Raw genomic sequence first — 20,432 nt, 5'->3', positions numbered from 1 at the left:
TGTGTCAATCAGGGGTAGATGATCCTTTTGATTACAGTTGAACTATCAATTTTGTCAATTTTGTTCTCAGCTAAGCAGATTTTTTCTTTAAATGTTAATTTTTATTGTTACCTATTCTAGCACTTTGGTTATTCAAGATCTTTTAAACTGGAGCTACAGTGATGTCACAACAAATGTTTCAAACGTCTTTAGAAAAATCAACCTAAAAAAATGTATTTAACACTATGTATTTCCCTTGCTACTTTTCCCTTACTGTTTATTAAACCCCTTATTTATCATTGCTATACTATATCTCTCCTATTTGAGACATGACAAAGCTCATGACTCAAAAGCAATATGAATAATCTGTTTAATATTGTAGCCATTGACATTGTTCTAGGTTTTACAGCAAAACTTGTTTATCAGTAACAAAAGTTCAATAAATAATTTCAATAAATAATTTCTTTAGATGAAATTCACCACAGTAAAGTGTTTCAACATCAACATCAACTAATTTAGTTTAGACAATTTGTGATATAGCAACTCAAAAACTCATTAGAGTACGATATGAAACGTACTGCTTTTAGGATTAAATCTCATTTAAACCTTCATTTATTCAATATCACCATTAAACTAAGACAAATTACCAAAAATACATTGTTTATGTCCTTTTTTTATCTACAGTTTACAAACCAAAGTAGCACTAATTTACCATCTGCTAGTTCCAAGTCTCATTACAAATTAAAGTTTTTAGCCCTATAGAGCACACCTAAGCACGTGTACTTTGAACATCTATTTATCCAAATCGTTACCTGTTATGGGAAACATAACATATAACATTCAACAAAAATGTATATCAAAATAATTTCTTTAAACCAAAATCTCACTTGTACTACTCATGTTTGGTTTGAGCTTGTGTCTTATCTCTGTGTGGTGTGTGTGTAGTCTCCTCCTCTGGCTGTCCTCTCTCAAAGAAAGAAGGATTTCTCCAGGGTACATTTAAACACACTGTTATTCTTTTTTTTAATTTATGGCATCATTAATTAACAACTCAATGTATTCCTCACAAAGGTGTGTCAAGGTGTACAGCTTACCATCACCCAGAACTATAAAATGATATTTACTGTCTTTTCTACTGGAACTCTGAGGAAAGAAAAACGTTAGACAAAACAACAGAGAGTCAGAACATTTAACATTCCCTGCAGATTGTTATTTTTAGCTGTGGGAGACATTAGGTGCTCGAGCTCGAGACCCTCTGCATTTACTGCTCGAAGGTCCTGAATAAAACAAAACTTTAACATTCATAATAAAAATGATTATTCTTATTTATGTTACTTGAGAAAATAAGAGTACGTGCTGGAGAATCTAAACACGGAACAATAACCTCCATCCATCAATAAAGAGTTAAAAACACGGTTGGATTTCTGTCGATTACTTCCTGTTTTAGCGTGTACTGGTGTTTCTGGGGCCTGTAGTCCGAACGCAGCTTGATGACTACAGGTTAACAATTTGTCTATCAATCCATGTCACATTTGTGTGTTTTGCCCAGAGATAACGCTGTACCTGAGACAAAAATGTGGTGAAACATCAGTAAATAAAAATATTGTTTTTACCGTGTGAATATGCCTGTTTGTAGTCACACGTTCACTGAATATGTGAATGCTTGTGAATACAAGGCATACGCTGTTATATGGGTTTTCTATAGTCTCCTGTCGATGGAGAGAAATAAAAACATTATCAGTAATGTCAGTCCAGTCAGTCAATTTTTACAAATAGTCACAAGGTGTCCTAGGTCTGTCTCCTCTTCTGTTGGAGACAAAGAAACTTATGTAGTTTATCAGTCAAGGTAACAACCACTGGACATGTGTATATGGCCGTGGACAAAAAAAAAACAACTCATGCTCGTCCTTTGATTTGTTCAAATCAAAACTTTTTCAACGTCCTCCTCATCAGGGTCAAAAAGGTGACAAAAGGAATACATGTAATATTTGTGATTCCTTAAACTTATCTACAGGTGTCCCAATTTGTTTTACCGTAGTCAGGAGATTAACAGACTGACATGGTACGTGTTCCATTAATTACCATTTGTAAACAAATACGTACTTTTAGGCTGCAACAAAAATATGTCAGCCAAAGAGTGATTTTGATCAAGCCGCACAACTGTAAAGCCAGTGGGCAGAAAAATAAACATTCCTAAAACCCGTGGGTGAAAGAATTACTTCAATTTCAAATAGACATTTTCAATTCTCTGCCTTATAATTTCACAGGACACTCAGATGGAAGGGAGGAGGAAAAAACAATGAACATTTTCCTTTCTTATCTAGTTCAAGATCCTAAGGATCTGAATATACATAAACCAGTTTACCAGAGAGCTTCTGATTTGAAGAACAAAGATCTTCACTAAACCCAAATTGTTGCTCCTGAATCAACTAAAAATCCAATTTTCTTCCCTGTATAATTAACACCATGGTAGGCAATTTGTATACACATCACATAAATACATTGAATAAATTGAGCTATTTTCCAAAAGTTGTTTCTATTCAATGTGCAGTATTTTTTTCTAATTTGATAATTTGAATGTCTATCGTGTAGGGAGTGTTGCAGCGTGCAAAAAGCATGTCTTCATTGCAAGCATGTATATGTACGTGTGTTCATGTTACCCTCCTGAAAAGATGCAAACGTGTCCTCCAGTCTCTTAGTCCCACCACCAACTCCATCCCCCACCTTCTGTCAATCTGCATACTGCCGAGGGTCATTTGTGCTGTTCTTCGGATGAATCCCTCCTGGGGTAAGGACAGTCATAGGACCAATGTCCTCTCTTGCCACAGTTGAAGCATGTGTCTCTAATCACTGCCCGATCCTTGCCACGGCCTTTGCCTCCTCTGCCCCTGAAGACCCCTCTATTTGTGCCTCTGAAAGCTCCTCTGCCAGCACCTCTCCTTTCTTGGGACAGTGCTGCTACAGTTTTCATGAGAGTCAGCTTTGCATTGTCATTGTTCTGTTGTCTTTTCCTTTCTGCCTTTTCTTTCCTGTTAGCCATGATTTTCTCAGCATGTCTGGCATGTCTAACGATCTCCGTCAGAGCTGAATCTTGCAATCCAATGCATGTCTTCTCCACGTGAGCTCGAATGTCAGGGAGCAGCCCACCCAAAAATACGTTTTTGAAATGGGCTTCCCAAAGTTCAACCAGGTGACGGTTGTGCGTGCAATGCCGCTGTGTCGGTCAAAAGTCTCAGACAGTCGGTGCTGGAAATCCTCCACCGCCTCGCCTTTCAACTACTTGGTGTTTGCCACACGTGACATATCAATCCTGACCGGAAAAGTGGTCTCTATCCCGGTGAAGAGTTCCTCCAGCGCGTCGTTGTAGTCATCATTTGCTCTATTATTAAGAGTTGGATGACGAATGACTGGATCGTGGGTCGGATCTCTAGTGAAAAAGTTTCTGATCTTTGCATACTCCATAGGCCCAAGATTTTGCATCAGAATGCGTCGTATTTCTTGAACAGTGGGCAGAAAAGTCTCAATGAATGCTTTGAGGGACTTGGAAAATTGCGCACCAGAGTCTTTACACGGGGGGAGATGGCTTGTGGCTCTTCTAATGTCCGTTTCAGTCCAGGGTCTATACAGCACACCCACTCCTACCTGTGTAGCAACCTGAATCATTGGGAATGCATCAGCTTCATCTTTGTCTGCATCCCTCTCTGTTGTTCCTTCTGTGGGGGCTTGGAATGCTGATAATTCAGCGCCCACGGATGCACTAGGGTGGCGGTGAATTGGGTGGAGGTTTTCTCGCGTTCCCGCGCCTGGTTCCCCCCGCCCCCCGCGGCCTTTTCCTTGCTGCAGTGGGGTTTGGGTATGGCAGTGGAACGTCGAGACCTTTCAAACTCTGATAGAGAGGAGAAATTGTGTCAGTGACAGTGTTCATGTCTTTTTTCTTTTTCTCCGTTTTGTTAGTATCACTCATGTTTAACAGTGTCGTCTGTTTCTGCAATTGTTTTCTCTCTCCGTTATCAGCTTCTTTCATCCACACATTAAAACATGCCTTATTATCCTCAATTTGTTCTAAAATCTCTGTTTTAATTGTTTTTAGGGATCTGGCAGTCCCAGCATCGGGGAAAACTGCAGAGACAGTTTCAAATTCACGAACGCTTATTGGTTGTCAGGTTTCATAAAGTCAGAGGCAGGGTTGATTACAGACGCCGCCTCAGTGAAGTCATTTTAGCCACACTGTAATTAACAAAAGTGGTTATGTCAGTTGCATCATTACGAGAAACTCTCAATCCGTCAGGTGTTGAGGTTAAACCAATGTTAAAAGTGCACATTAAATCACTACCTAAATCAAATAAGTGGACATAATCATACACCAAGAATTGTTTTTCCCATACAGGAGAGAGGAACAGAGAATTGTTCTCTTACCGTTTGACCTGCAACCCCAATTGACCAAATAGAATGACCAAATAATCTTCAGTGTCAAATCTTATAGCTCTAATAATCAAGTTATGTGAGTGGAACCCCTTTAACTTTACACTCAGTAGTAGGCATTTTCTTCTAGCTTTCAGAAGATAACATACTATAATGGTTTAACTGAATAGATTATTTTTCAGAACTTTCTAACCTATCAATTGTCCCTAATAGCAAAAACAAAACCAGTGTATCAGTGCAAAGCATTTTTTCATTGCATGAAGCGAGTGTTCGTGTGTGTGTGTGTGTGTGTGTGTGTGTGGTAGCACTACCTTCTTCATCAGCTTTTTGGACTCAGTCAAAACAGAGGGACAGGTGTTGTTCTTTGTCTGAGGTGTTTTTTACTTTTTCTTCGGGCAGTTACCTACCCAATGTCCAAAGTCCTTGCAGTACCAACACTAGTCTCGGTTGTAGGGCTCACCATTTTGCCCACGGTACCCGCCTTGGCCTCTTCTGACTCGACCACGTCCTTTGTGGGAGCAGCCTTTTTCGGGTCCGCGCTCCATATGTTGCCCACCAGCCTGTTGTAACATGCAGACAAACGCTTCAAACATGGTTTTCTCACGTACTCGTTGGTCTTTCCACCCAATGCAGGTGTGACGGATGCTGTTGGTTCTGTCCCAGAGTTGAGTCCGTGTCCTCTTCGTCCCTCAGTTTCTCCAGCTTGTCTTCCTGATTTTTAGAGAAATCTCAGAACATGGGCTTTGGTTAGAACTGATCAGGAGGTTATTGGTGCAATGTGTGTTTGCATTCTTTCCCTAGATCACTGTTTTATCTATATTTTAAAACATTCTTTGTTTTTCCTGTACCCAGTAGCTTTAAATCCTCTGTCTTAATTATTGATTTTCCCATAAATTTTCTTTCTACTTCTTCTAAAGCGTGTTTTAACATCCTTAGCTTTACTAGACTTAGAGATCCATTTGGCGGAAAGCCAAAGCTTTTTGACCAATATAACAGACATCTCAAACAATCCGGTCCATATTTCTGACACGTCTCACCCACAATGGGTCCAGATGCTTCAACGGGCTTCGATGGTTCGTTACCCATGATGACAGAAGCTTTTATTTTTTCAATGTGATCGTCACCACAAAGCGAGGTTATTTCTTCGGCAAACCTTCGTAAAAACCCGGGACAGCCCTGCAGACAAAAATCGCTTAATAGTCAAGAACTCGCTTAGGGTGTCACAGACTATTTACTATTTTATGTCTTCTGCAGTCTGTCTCTAAATAGTCAAGAGCTTGTTTAAAGTGTCACAGACCATTTTTTTTTGTAAGTAGTCAAGAGCTTTTTTAAAGTGTAGCTTCTTCAAAGTGTCAAAGACTATCTTATAAATAGTCAAGAGCTTCTTTAAATTGTCAGACTATTTTTATTTTTAATTTTTTTTTTGTTCTGGTCTTCAGACCCTTTTGTTAGTTATCAAACTAACTTTGTTGACAGTCCACAGCCTGTCTCTTCTGTAATCTATTGTCACACCCGTATCAAAGAAATAATCAGAAATATGTTTGTCTGCTAAAGGATGTCACTCGTAACCCAGTTATATCTTTGTCCTATCTGACCCAAAAAATACCCAGTTACTCACTTCCCAAAAGTCAGAATTAGTTTCATTTATTCTCTTTAGTTTAAGAGAATGGTTTCGCCAATTATTCATTACTTAATTCGTTTAGCAACAGTTGCTTGTTTAGAATGTTTGTTCAAAACCTTGAATTCACAATCCAATTGTAATTAATCAATTTTATCTTACCATGCTGCTTGAAATCTCTTCCTGTTCGTTTTTGACGGAGTGGAAAACAGTCAAGAGCGCTCCGCGGTCCTAACCCTCTTCTCTCTGAAAAACCTTTTTAAAGGTTAAGAGGTATGAGGCAGGTGATTTTTGATCCCTGGATAGCCAGTCATCAGCGACCCAACGGAGCTCTTTTCTCTGTTAACTCATCCATCCTGCCGGACAACGCCAAACTGTCGTGGACGTTTTCCTCAAAGCAGCAGAGTTAGTGATATTCATGATAAAATCAAAACGAATAACGACCGTTTGAGAATTAAACCAAAGTTTGGTCTTTGAGTATTTATTTACATTTGCAAATGGAGAAAACAGTTTCAAAGGTACACGCAGCACAACTGAAAATGTCTTTCCAACCTAAAGTCTAAACAGCCAAACATCATATAGTGAAGAAACTCCGTTAAGCCACCCCTCTAAATGTATCTCTTAGTATGGCCATAGTTGACATCATTAACAGTCACACCATTGTCTTACCTTCCCCTCTGCTCCTGTTCTTTTCATTAGCCTAAACAACGGTTTATCTCAGGAGGCAGAAGGAGACACGGTTTGTGGCCTTCTCGACTTCGTCTGCTAAAAAGTCAACAATGTGAGAAGGTTCAAACAAGTAAAACTAAATAATTCTACTGGGCTATAGTTCACGGTTGCCAACTATTTCACTTGGAGCCTTTTGAATCTACACATGAAGAAGCTAAATCTTGTGGCGTTATAAAACAATCATTAAACCAATGGTTAATATCATTAAACAAATGGTTAAAATAAAATTTGCCACCACATACCTTTTCCATGGCCGCTAACACAAACCTGCAGCTTATACAATATAAAGTCATTCACAGAACTTGCATCACCCAAAGTAAAATGTTCAAAATGGACCTAGCAAACATAGGTATCTGTTCACAATGCACTTTAGGTAGCACAGACGATTTATCTGCACGCCATGTGGCTCTGTCAACCAGTTCACTCTTTCTAGATCACGGTCACTGAGACACTGTCCACCACCCTGAGCTACAGAATCCCATCATCTCCAATAGTCTGTCTCCTTGGTGACATCTCCGAAATCCACATCCCGCAAAAATTCATGAATCCGTTGCTCATTTCTCTAGTTGACGCTAAGAAAGTAGTCCTGCAAAACCTTGTCACCATTTCTAACGTTTCTAAATTCAACAAAAACATAACTACAAGCCGTGTACATTATCAGACATATATCTCCCTCCTCCATTATGTAATACCCCGCCCTCTCTATTTCTTTTACAAATTTTTTTTTTGCCCTTGCAGTTACCACTTTACTCATACACACAGGCACACACTATCCACATAATCCACACTTATGTATAACATGTTTTTCCAGCTCCTTTCAACACCCTAACAGTGACCACCCAATGTGAATCACAGATCATTCTACCCAATCACTAATAATACATCCCTGTGTTTGTCAACTGTCCTGTCCAGTCCCGTCTTGTCAGTTCTGTTATCGTCCCGTCTCACTTCCCTCTGTTGTCTGTCCGTCACCTTGTCGCGTTTTATGTGTTGTGTGTTACGCTCCGTACATGGTGCTTTAATCCCCCCTGCCCTTTTATGGATCCAGGGTCTCACTAAAACAGGGTGAATGGTTATGGTAGGACAACAGTAAATATACTGAATGTAATTCTAACTCTGAATGTAACATACTGTGTATATAAAAATATATTGCTTTATTAAAAATAAAGTTGTCCTCTGAAGAGAAGGGGGAAAAAAAGATGTAAATCGCCTACAAAATAAATACTACAAGATTGCTGCTTCATCTAGTGACGACACCAAAACCAAGGACTCTATTGTGTTGCGGAAATGCGCACTCACCGTAGATAAAAGTAGTAAAGATTTATCAGGCAGGATATATTGTATATGCACCACAATAAGGAGTAGAAAATTATAGCCTTTATTTCGGTATATGCACCGTCTACATATGACATTATCCCACGTCTAATCAAAGAATTGCGCTCTCTCAATGAATATTCACTAATTATAGGGGGAGACATGAATGCAGTGCTAGATTTAAATCAGGATGGATGGGGCGGCCTCTGGCTCACCCAGTGGGAGCGTTCGCCCCATGTTGGCTGAGTCCTGCAGCGGCGCACGGTTCGGGTCCGACCTGCTGCCCTTTGCTGCGTGTCATTCCCCATCTCTCTCCCCCTTTCATATCTATCCACTGTCTAATAAAGGGAAAACCCCAAAAAAATAATCTTTAAAAAAAAAAAAAAAAAATCAGGATGGATCAGGGGCAACCACACAAAGGCCCAAAAACACACATCAGACATGTTTAGAGCTGTTATGGAATCCCACCATCTTACAGATGTATGGAGGATGCACAATCCTACTAGCAAGGATTACACATTTTTTTCCGCACATTACCACACCCACTCCCGCATTGATTACATTTTGTGTTCTAGTGAGCTTAAGGCAATGTTCCACACGATAGCAATAGAACCAGCAATTCTGTCCGATCACAATGCGCTGATAACCACATTCCACTGTGATATGTTAGGAGAAAGTAAGTAAATAAATCCCTTCTCCAGAACACAGCTTTTGATGCAGAGTTTAGAGCCAAACTGGCTGAGTTTATATCAATCAATACTGACTCAGTTTCGGGCCCGGCATTCATTTGGCAAGCAACTAAACGAGTTATTAGAGATTTCACACTTTCTTTGCAGTCAATTTGAAGAGAAAAAGAGAGGCAAGGATTGTGGAGTTGGAAGAACGTTGTAGATCTCTAGAGCAGTCTCTAAAGACGTGTTTTTCTATATCTACACATACTCTTTTGGTCACAAATCGAACAGAGCTGAATTATCTACTAAGGAGAGCGGAGTTCATAATGCAGTGAGGCAAAATTATTATTTTAATGGCTGTAAACCAAGCAAGTTGCTTGCTCTGAAATTAAAACAAAGCGAATCCAGAGCTACTATCAACAGCATCCACACAGACCGAGGTATCTCAACAAATCCTAAAGATATCAGCGCCACTTTTCAATCATTCTATTCAAAGCTGTATGAGTCCTCCTGCAACCCAGATCCGACAGGAGTTCCTAAAAGAACTAAACCTGCCTCTTCTTGACCCAGAGGAGGCAGAAGAACTGGGTCAACCTATAATGTTAGAGGAACTTAAATCAGCATTAAAAACAGTTAAAAAAGGGAAAACGCCAGGGTTGGATGGAATTCCATCAGAACTTCTTCTACAGTACTTTGACATGTTAGGACCTATCATTTTACAAATTTTAACCTCGACCATAGAGAAGGGAACTTTTCACCAACAAACCAACACTGCATTCATTTCCATTATACCCCAAAAGGGCAAAGATCTTATGGAGTGCTCAAATTACAGGCCCATCAGCCTCATTGGGACCGATATTAATCTTTATTCCAAAGTCTTGGCTCTCCGCTTAAAACGCTTTATTGAGAAGCTAGTCCACCCCGACCAATCAGGTTTTATACCAAAGCGTATACACTGCAGACAATGTACGCAGATTATTCCATGTAATAGAAGAAGCCAGAAACCTTCCAACAATGGCAGCAGTTTTATCAGCAGACGCGGAAAAGGCTTTTGACCGCCTAGAGTGGAACTACTTGTGGCAAGTAATGAAGAGGCTTGGTTTGGGGGCCAAATTCATTGACATGGTGCATACTTTATACGCAAATCCCACGGCCATAGTCTCAACCAATGGCTTGCAATCTCAGACATTTACCATTGAGCAGGGATGCCCGCTTTCCCCCATGCTGTTTGCAATCTCTCTTGAACCGTTAGCCCAAGCCATAAGGCAAAATAAAATCTGTAATTTCCAGATTAAATCCAGATGATATTTTGTTGTACGTCTCTGATCTTGGGGACTCTATTCCAAAAAAAGATCTTCAACGAATTTGGCTAAATCTCCAGCTAGAAAATTAACTGGAATAAATTAAACTTATTTTATTGAACAACAGGCATGTGACATCTGCCATTAGTGGTACAATACCAACCCAAAGCAAAATTACATATTTGGGCATCATCATACATGCATCGCTACAGCGAGTTGCCCAGGACAACTATCAAACTAAAAAAAGTAAGGTTCAAAGGGATCTGGCCAACTGGTCTGCGCTGCTGGCATCACTGCGGTCAAGGATTGCTGTTGTTAAAATTAACATAGTTCCTTTTGCGAATTTTTAAGTACAATGATCCCATTACCAATACATTTCTGGAAGAAACTTGATACTTTAATTCAGCAGTACATTTGGAATAATAAACAACCTAGGCTAAAATACTCTACCCTGCAACGTACCACAAACAATGGGAGGCTTGGCCCTCCCCAACCTTAAAATGTATCACAGAGCCTTCCATTGGTTAATTGAGTAATCTGATAAAAAAAAAAAAATTATATTGAAGAGCAATAATAAACAATAGTTTGGTAAAATTTTCGGAAAAACGCTACATTTCTATTGCCTACATTGCTTACAATATCATATCTCAAAAAACTAAACATTAAGTGCATTCAATTGCCATATTATATTGGTTTTTTAAAGAAAACATTTTTTTCAAATAACCTCAAACTAAAGCATACATAAACATTACATTAAGTTGTGCAACTTAACTTTCAGTTTCAACCTGAGACTGATCTGTATATAGGCCTATATGTAAAATATTAGTTATACTAAACCTATTTTCATTTATATATTTTATTACAATGCTAAACAGCTCTGTTACTCTTATGCTAGTAGATAGTTGATCAGCTGTTTCTCCGTGGAGAGAGAGAGAGAGAAAGAAAGTGCTGCGCAACAATCAGCTGTTTTTCCAAAGGGATAGTCAACATGTCAGCTCTTTAGATCAAATTGTGGTCACCAATTCCTATTTTCTTGTCTTTGTTTTTGGTAGTTGTTGTGTTTGGTGTAGTTTCATCATCCATACGATTCTGTTATTTACTTTTGTCGGGTCCGCTTCGTGGAATGGAGGATTAAGTTAGACTCCATGTTTTCTGTTGAGATGCTGAAGCACTGATGTCATGCTATTATTGTGGTAAGCTAGCTCGATTTTGCAGTAGACATACTGTACAGAGTTTTCGTTTTAATTACGTTTGAACTGATTCCAAACTTTGGACATTTTCTGTAGTTTTCTCCAGCCTGTCTCTTCTCTTAGCCCCTCGCTATTTACGCTCTAGCATGTGTCGCCAGCAGCAGACTGAGCAGTGTCTGGTGTGCGACAGTAATAATGATCCGTGCGGAAACACCGTCCGTCAGCATACATCGCTGGTAACATTGATTTAATGAACAGGGTTCATACGTTTTGAAAAAACCTGGAAAAGTTATGGAATTTGAAAAATGCATATTCTAGGCCTGGAAAGGTTTTGGAAACATAAAAAGACCCAGAAAGTTATGGAAAAGTCATGGAATTTATTTTAACACAGCATAATAATATGTGATTAATAAATGTATTTTCACGTCGTCTTAACCTCACCGTTGTATTCGGGGAGCGATATTATGAATCCCACTATGAACCACATACATTATCTTCATTTTATAGTTAAACCTCTGAGAGTAAACGTTAACACAGATTAGTATTCTTATTGTATAATGTCGACCGGCATTTTCAGGAACACATAGTCATGGAAATTTGCCGAAAAGTACTAAAAAGTCATGGAAAAGTACTGGTTAAAATGCGTATGAACCCTGAACAAGGATTTTTTATAATCGAATTATTCGAGTTATTCGAGGAATCGTTTCAGCCCTACTCCCCAACCTTAAAATGTATCACAGAGCCTTTCAGCTACAGGCCCTCAGAGTGTGGATGGACCCCTCATCTACAGTTCCATGGAGAGAAATAGAGCAAAACTAAAAATCAATTGCTGACATTAGGAGAAACTCATAAGAGGTTAGGGTTAGTCTGTCTTGCTGTCTAAGACTGCAATACCTTGCCTTTGCAGGGGTGTGTCCAAAAAAGTATATGCTAACCTATGGCCCCATTATCACCAACACATTGACCAACTTTTAACAGGTGGAGGAGCAACTACGCTACATCAATAAGTGGCATTTGAATACCCAAATACGGCACAATGCACACTTACTGTCTGGTAACAAACCCTTTGCTTGTAAGCAGTGGAGTGACAGAGGTATTTATACTTTAGCCTCTCAAGGGTCACCGTCCCATCAACGGGACACTTTGTGACTTTGGCGTCGCTGTAACCTCGATAAAACTTCCACTCATTAGCGTTTTTATAACTTTAAAGCATTAAATCTTCCAAATATACAGCCATGCGACACACCACTTGAAAGCTTAGCCTCTAATGATTAATTTAAGCCCACATACAAAGCATAAGATGATTTATAGCAGTTACACAACTGTTACAAAGTAACAGAAAATAAAACAATTCACCCGTAGACCGCGCAGCTGGTCGTTAGAGCTGAGAGTGCATGCATACCTGTTTTCGTTGTCCTTTCAGCCAAACAGTGGTATTTTGCCCAAAACTTGATTTTCATAAATCCCCAAGAGTCCAAGGAAATGTAATATCCAAGCGTTATATTCCAAAACGATCTATTCGCCTCACAATGTTGAAGTTTCTGGCCGAATCACAACGGAAAAACGCGAAACAGTTCTGCATTTCCGCACTTCAATCGCCGATAGCTTCGCTCCCCAGCTTTCTACATGCTTGTTGGGGGGGTCATCGTATTCCCTAGCTTCTAAGCTTTCCATTGGTATCTTATATTAGCCAATCCGTTCAGGTTTGCCTCTGATATGGCCAATGAAAGCGGACAAGCCGATGACACCATGTCAGGGACCACGTGGAGACGAGCGACATTTAGTCGCACCGCTTAGAATTAAATGCAACAAGACCCGTCTAGCTTTGTAGCCAATGAGCAGACAATTCGAATGATACCAAATATGGGCATGACATTTTAACCCTGTATTGGCAGGAGCTCTGTCAAAGCAAAAATTGGGCCTATCACCAGAATATCACAGCCTATGGAATTTGTAATTACTTCTATCTATATATTCATGTATATAGTTATTTCTAGTATGTGTGGGATTGATGTGGGCGTGTTTGTGTATTTGAGAAGTGTTTTGTTATGTATTTATAGGCTTTTTTCTTTGAACTTTTCAAAATAAAATAAGAAAAAACGGACAGACATTTCTGTAGAAAAACATTCATATAAAATCAAATTTTAAGTCTTTTGGCTTCTGGGTTTTTTCTATAGTAAGCTGAGACATGTTGCCATGGCCTGGGTGTATCTGTATCTTACCAGATGTGTTTACAGTATTTTATTTTAATCATTTAACAGATGTATGACTTGGACGGAAATAAAAACCCTCCATTCTAGCCTCTGTAACTCTGTGTAAGTAAGGCCTAGACTCACCCTGACACTTTTAACAAAATATTTAGAGTGTTTCCTTTCCAATGATGTCAGGCACACCCCAGAGTGTCAAAGTATATGGGAGCTGTACCACTTTTAATTTGGGTATGTCGTTTAGACCAAAGAGCATGAAATTTCAGCCGAATCTTAACAGGTTAGACCAGCTTTTCAATGAGAAAGGTATGTTGAGTTTTGAAGATCTGAGAGCTAGTTTTGAGGTCCCCAGGACATCCTTTTACTTTTATCTTCGCTTAAGATCAGCCCTAAAATGTTATGGAGTACCATGGGAAATAGTCTTAAGGCGCACCCAATCATTAAATGGTTTGTTGATTTTCTTGTGAGAGGATTAGTGTCCAGGATTTATGCTAAACTGATGCAAGTATCCATAGGAGAATGGGGAAATGGGAGTGAGAACTGAGCACTGAGGGGAACACAATTAATTGGGAGACCGTTTGGGACATTTTCCACTGTTCCAAGAACCCAAATCACCAGCAGATCCACTTCAACATACGTCATAGGACATACTGGATTCCTCAGAAGAAATACGTCTCTAAAGTCATTCCCACTCCCTATTGCACGTTCTGTGTTTATCTGTTCTGTGCACCATCTGCTATTACCTGTCACACGTGGAATTTGTTTTGTATGTCTGAAGGTGCCAATTGACCTTTTTCACGGCAGACATGTTGACATGTCATAATTAGGGTTGGGTACCGAAACCCGGTTCCTCATTTCTGTTCAGACTGAAATATTTGCCCTCTGTCGCTCCGGACAGCGGCAGACTCTTTTTTTCTTTCTCCCTTTTCTGCCAAGTGGCGCATGTACCCGCTCGCGGTGTGAAGCGCAATTCCGCGCTATTCTTCGACATGCACTCTAAAATCCCTGCTGATAGACGGCTTTTTGTACACGCTCTGAAACGGACGTAAAAATATCACACTTTCTCTGTAGTCTACCGTTAGCTAGCTACCGTAAATGTAGGCTACTTTTAAAATGCCATATTTCCCCTCTGGGCTCACCAAAACAGACGTGAAAGCATTTTAACCATTCACTGACTGCACGTGATCGCTAGTAAACATATTAGACTTACTCTGCTATGCAGGACAGCCTCCCCAAATTGTCTGCCCTTTCAAACTCATACCTGTGTGTACAGACCTCTTGGACACCATCTGAGAGAGTTTTCTCCTGTGCAGGACATGCCATAAGTCAGAGAGGTGTCCTATCTTGCCAGAGAAGGCAAATATGGTCATTTTTCTGCAAAAGAACTGCTAAAGTTTGAAGCTGGTTGGCATACCAACTCAACATTTATTTTGTTGTTACTTGTTAATAGTGTAACTGTTATTTGTTAAATTATTGTAGTTGTGTGTTAGGTGACTTAGGTTCACTTAATTTATATTTAAGTACTTTACGTTAATATATTGTTAAATTGAAATAATTTTCAATAATAAAAAAACACTCCATTAAAAAAAGCCTTTCTTTTATGTCATTTTTCACTTTTTCAAGAATCGGTTTAGGAATCGGTTAAGAATCGTTTTAAAAGTACAGGTTCGGCATTGGAATCGTAAAAATCCAAACGGTACCCAACCCTAGTCATAGTAGGAAAAGCACAGGTGTATTCAATCCCATTAATGATGGCTGCATTCCACTTAGGAGAGGCCCTGGTATTGTGCATGCTGACTCACTGAAATAGCTTTCTAGGGACACTTGTTGGAATTGAGCCATCGTTAAGGTTATCAATTTCAACTGTGCTTTTCCTACTATGACAAGTCAACATATCTGCTGTGAAAAAGGTCAATAAAAAGAGAGAATTTGCGTGGGAGAAAATTGCTGCTAGAGTAAATGCGTATATTCCAATATAGTGCATTTCATATTTAATTATAAGTATAGCCTAATATTACTGGTGAAATGGTATTGAACCTATAATCTATTTCATTTAGGTGCAATACTGCAGGTGAAAAAGTACTAGGCCTACTAATCCCATTCTGAGGCTGCATCATTAACAGAATTATAATTCATAATCTTTTATTTCAAAGGGTTTACATCATTAACCTGCAATACTGTGGGACTGCTTTTTAATGGCTCTTACTGGTTTGTGTCCAGGGAACACTACAAAAACGTTTAAAACATGTTTCAGAGCGAGTCACACTCTTCTGACGGTGCTTTGCTATACAGCGGCTTTACTAAAATGCACTGCATCACCAGTGTTGCAAACAAATTTAATGTGACACAAATAATCTGCTGGGATGTAGAGCATGTCCACGATGGGTGACGTTAGTGATATAAGGACGGATAAGGTTATGTAGGCTACATAACTAATAGACTGGGAAGAGAAACGATACCGCTCAAACAGGAAGTTATCTGGAAATTAAAATGTGTCGGGGCCTCAATATCTCCCAACATATGTTTAACAGCCTGCAAATTAATACAGCTTCTTCATCAACGGGATTGTTGACAAAAGGAAATGCCATGTTTTGACAAAAAAAAAAGTTTTATAGTCTGCCTAACATGGTTAATAAACCAACACTTTTTTTTATTTTTATTCATGCGGATAACAAACTGTGCTAAAATGCGCCTGATACAGACTGACTGAATGAATGAATGAGGAAATGGAAGAGCGCTGTGTCAGAGGGAGGAGACTGAGAGAAACTTAAGGTTTAATGAAGAAAACCTGCTCCCGACCAGGACTCTGAGGTTAAGTTACCTCTCTTTCTGAAACAGAAAACCCAGGGTTTCCCTCATCTCAGGATTAACAAACTCAGAGTTTTCACTAAATCTGCTTTCTGAAACGGACCCCAGTTCTCCAGTTGCTTGTTTACTTATTCTTTAAACAGATGCTTCTTTATCTACATGACTTTTTATTAAGCAAAAAAGGGTTTGTAGGAAATGTGTCTATTCTTCAAAATCAGCTAATAACAAAAAGTCTAGTTTTCTTCTATTCAAGTGGATCCACGGTGACTCTATCAGCTCATAATTATCACAGAAGAAACAGGGAAAAATTACATTAGAGCAGCTGCTTTTCATTAGAGCTGCTTGTTAGTTGATAGATTCCTGGATTGGGTCCCGTTTTAAAGATAATAATTCAGGTAGGTTCTTGATGGGATCAGGTCCTGGGTTTTGAGGTCTCCAAAAATTTTAACCAGTCTCAAAAACAATACCTAGCCCAAGCTACAGGGTTTTGTAACAGGGACAGAACATTAACTCTACATCACTGTATGCTGTGTTGGCTGTAAGCATGCTCCCAGCCCAGCTGGACCTAACGCTGGGGGGGGGTGTTGTGCTTTGTAGGTACGACACTGGTAAAGACGGCTTCATCGACCTGATGGAGCTTAAGCTGATGATGGAGAAGCTGGGCGCTCCACAGACCCACCTGGGCCTCAAGAACATGATCAGAGAGGTGGACGAAGATTTTGATGGCAAGCTGAGCTTCCGAGAGGTGAGAGAGACTTCAGTGTGTCTGTCACTTCCTGTACTGTAGGACAGCTGTGTGAACAGAGGGGGGACTCTGGCTACTTTAAGCTCACTAGGTTCAACACCTGTTTGAGGGATGAAGTTAAAACATGGCTGAGGGTCTCAAGAAAAAGACATGTTCTCTCATCATGGCCTGCAGCAGAATTTTTGATTTCTAATATAGTCTCTAATATAGGCACTTCTTTGAAGGTAGGAGTTCAAACATACTTGCACAAGGATACTGCTCCTTGATATTGGACTGAATATAAAGACAGAATCCTTTGTAGTTTTTATATTTATGGTCAAGGAGGGGCCAAGTTTTTTACAAAGAAGTCATTGAAACTATTTCCTATGTCCAAAGGATTTGTGACATTTCTGACACCATCAGATAACTGAGATGGAATAGTTGTGTAGGCCTTTTTTATTTAAAGGGGTGATAGAATAATTTTACACATGAGGTATTTTACACTGTTCCTTAAGGTCTCCTAATAGGGTGGGTAACATTGGTTGGGCTGAAAATTGCCCGAATGCTATTTTATTAGGCCCTTAACTACCCTGTGAATATGGCTCTATTTGGATAAGAGCTTTTCTTCCAAATATGGTATATTCATGAATATTTAGAATGAGCTGCGCGCTGATTAGTTTGAGCAAACCACATAGAAACTCATTGGAGACTCGACAGCAGGTCTCACATATGGAGGAAATATTTATTCATAATTCAAATTGAAAGTCCAAAGAGAAATTGAAAGTCCAAAGAGAAAACAAAGCAAGATCAAATTAAAAATATATATTTTTTTTAATTTTCCATTTGGCTTTGGCTTTTGAATTTAATATTTGGCTTTTGAATTTCAATTTAACATTGGCTTTTAATTTTCATTTAATATTTGGCTTTTGAATTTCAATTTAACATTGGCTTTTAATTTTCATTTAATATTTGGCTTTTGAATTTCAATTTAACATTGGCTTTTGGCTCGAAATCTGACCACACACAAACACACGTCGCAGAGCTACCCACACCCATGTTTCTACTGTTGCTTAATTAAATAAAACATCAAAAGAGAAAAGTTGTCTGAGTCCGTGTTTTAAACAGACACACGAAGTTGGGAACCAGAATCAGCTTTAAATGCAGTCCTAATCTAGTCCTCACTAACACAGGCCCAATTATAGTATCTACATGAAAACTTCACTGTTGTTGCATGAAATGTCGTTTGTGTTTAGCCTACATCATCATTTTCTATCATTTGAAATAAGAGGCCATCAAGCCTGAAGCTGCAGACAGATGCTCCCCAGCAGTAAGCTCCCCCTGCTGTTCATAAGGTGCCTCTGCACCCCTTTCGTTTCAGACCCTCCCACCAGCCTTTGGGCCACGTCTCCTCATTTACATTGACATGTGTCAAGTCCAAACGAAAAGGCAAGTTGTTGATGTTAAATTGAAATTCAAAAGCCAAATATTAAATGAAATTAAAAGCCAATGTTAAATTGAAATTCAAAAGCCAAATATTAAATGAAAATTAAAAGCCAATGTTAAATTGAAATTCAAAAGCCAAATATTAAATTCAAAAGCCAAAGCCAAATGGAAAATTTAAAAAAAATAATAATATTTTTAATTTGATCTTGCTTTGTTTTCTCTTTGGACTTTCAATTTGAATTATGAATAAATATTTCCTCCATGTGTGTCGGAGTTCAGCGGCCGGGCTGCCTGTGTTGCTGCCTTGCCGCCCGGCCTGCCTTCCTTCACAGACCCCGGCCTGCTCTGAGCACGATTAAGCTCCGTCACGGCAGCCCACAGCACTCCAAACCCGCGCAAAGTCACAGTTTTTGGGCTAATGGACTACCAAACGCCGCTGCCCTGACAGAGCTCCAGGGCCTGCAACTCCCCTCTTCCTGCAAGCTAAATGGCCCATGTGTCCATGCCCATGAGAGTGAGAGTGAGAGCGCGGTCAGCGAGCTTGTTACACCAGCAATCTCTTACCACAGTTCCAGTTAATCTTGGCTGGCTGCCAGCTGCCGGCATAACGAGAGTAGCTATATTTACAGTTTGAATTTCGTCATGCCACTTACACAACATCTACCTAAAGTTCTTATAAAGCTAACAACGGTGTCTGATTTCAAATTAATGACTATTTGTGAAGATTAGGGGTTTAGTTAGCTGCGACTGTCCCATCAATCCTAGCTACGTGTAGCTACAAATCACGGATAGTTAGCTTCATTTTCGGCGTAATTCAAGTATATTTACAGTTTGAATTTCGTCACGCCACTTATACAACATCTACCTAAAGGTCTTATAAAGCTAACAACGGTGTCCGATTTCAAGTTAATGAATATTTGTGAATTTCAGAGGAATTCTAAGAGGAGGCTAGCTAGCTCTCATTGATAAAGCTCCATTCAGCCGCAGGCTCTATCAATGAGACTCACGGACAAGCGGCGTTTATTTCCCCAATCATTTGTTTAAATAACTCAACACATTATAATTACACACATTAAAAGATTAACTGGAAACTGTGGTAAGAGATTGCTGGCGTAACAAGCTCGCTGACCGCGCTCTCACTCACTCATTTAGCAGGAAGAGGGGAGTTGCAGGCCCTGGAGCTCTGTCAGAGCAGCGGCATTTTGGTAGTCCACTAACCCATAAAACGGTGACTTTGCGCGGGTATGGAGGGCTGTGGGCTGCCAGCCGTGACTGAGCTCCATTTACCTCACAGCAGGCCGGGGTCTGTGAAGGAACGCAGGACGGGCGGCGAGGCAGCACTGGCCGCTGAACTCCTTGATGTCTGCGCTGACCTCAGATCAGTTGTGTAGCATATGTAAATGTTGGGGCGTGTCAAACATAGAGACTAGAGCCAAATGAGGAGGAGCCGCCGAGTTGACATCAACTCGGCGGCTCGTTGAGATTTGCCCGTTTTCAGAGGCAGTTTCAAATTGTGAGATTTGATGAGGAAAGAGGTGTCATTGGGATTTTGAGCTTCTATGTATGTCCTAGTTACCCACTAAACTGTCATTATTCAACTATGACAAGGTAAAATCGGTTTTGCATTCTATTACTCCTTTAATAATTTAATAATGAGACTCCATGTGGTGTTTATATCATTATGGGATTTTTCAATTTCAGCACTAGCCTGCAGCAGTTATGCTGTAGACCAGAACAGAGTTGGGGAATCGTGCTTTTTCAATGGGCTAGCAGGGAATGAGGATTATGCGTGGAGAAGGGCAAACTGAGGTGACAGAAAATTTGTCCTATGAACACAGACTTTCAAGACTTGTTTACTGAACGTAATGTAACTTGATGCAGTTCCTGCTGATTTTCCGGAGAGCAGCAGCTGGAGAGCTGCAGGAAGAGAGTGGTCTGATGGCTCTGGCCAGGCTGTCGGAGATCAACGTCTCCACTGAGGGAGTGATGGGGGCCAAAGACTTCTTCGAAGCCAAGGTCTGTGTAT

The 20,432-nt window shown here is 39.8% G+C and overlaps 1 protein-coding gene across 1 annotated transcript in view; it reads left to right on the top strand.

Annotated features, from left to right (window-relative positions):
* Positions 1-20,432, top strand: part of efhd1 (EF-hand domain family, member D1) — a 70,455-nt gene that overhangs the window by 30,087 nt on the left and 19,936 nt on the right. The window contains exons 2-3 of the mRNA XM_039826347.1: positions 16,837-16,984; positions 20,288-20,422. Of these exons, the coding sequence (XP_039682281.1) occupies positions 16,837-16,984; positions 20,288-20,422 (283 nt within the window). The remainder of the gene's footprint in view (positions 1-16,836; positions 16,985-20,287; positions 20,423-20,432) is intronic.

Source organism: Perca fluviatilis, chromosome 2 (genome assembly GCF_010015445.1).
Source record: "Perca fluviatilis chromosome 2, GENO_Pfluv_1.0, whole genome shotgun sequence".
NCBI classification, from domain to species: domain Eukaryota; kingdom Metazoa; phylum Chordata; class Actinopteri; order Perciformes; family Percidae; genus Perca; species Perca fluviatilis.
Note: the sequence above shows the minus strand (reverse complement) of the source record. Positions and strands in the feature narration are given on the sequence as shown.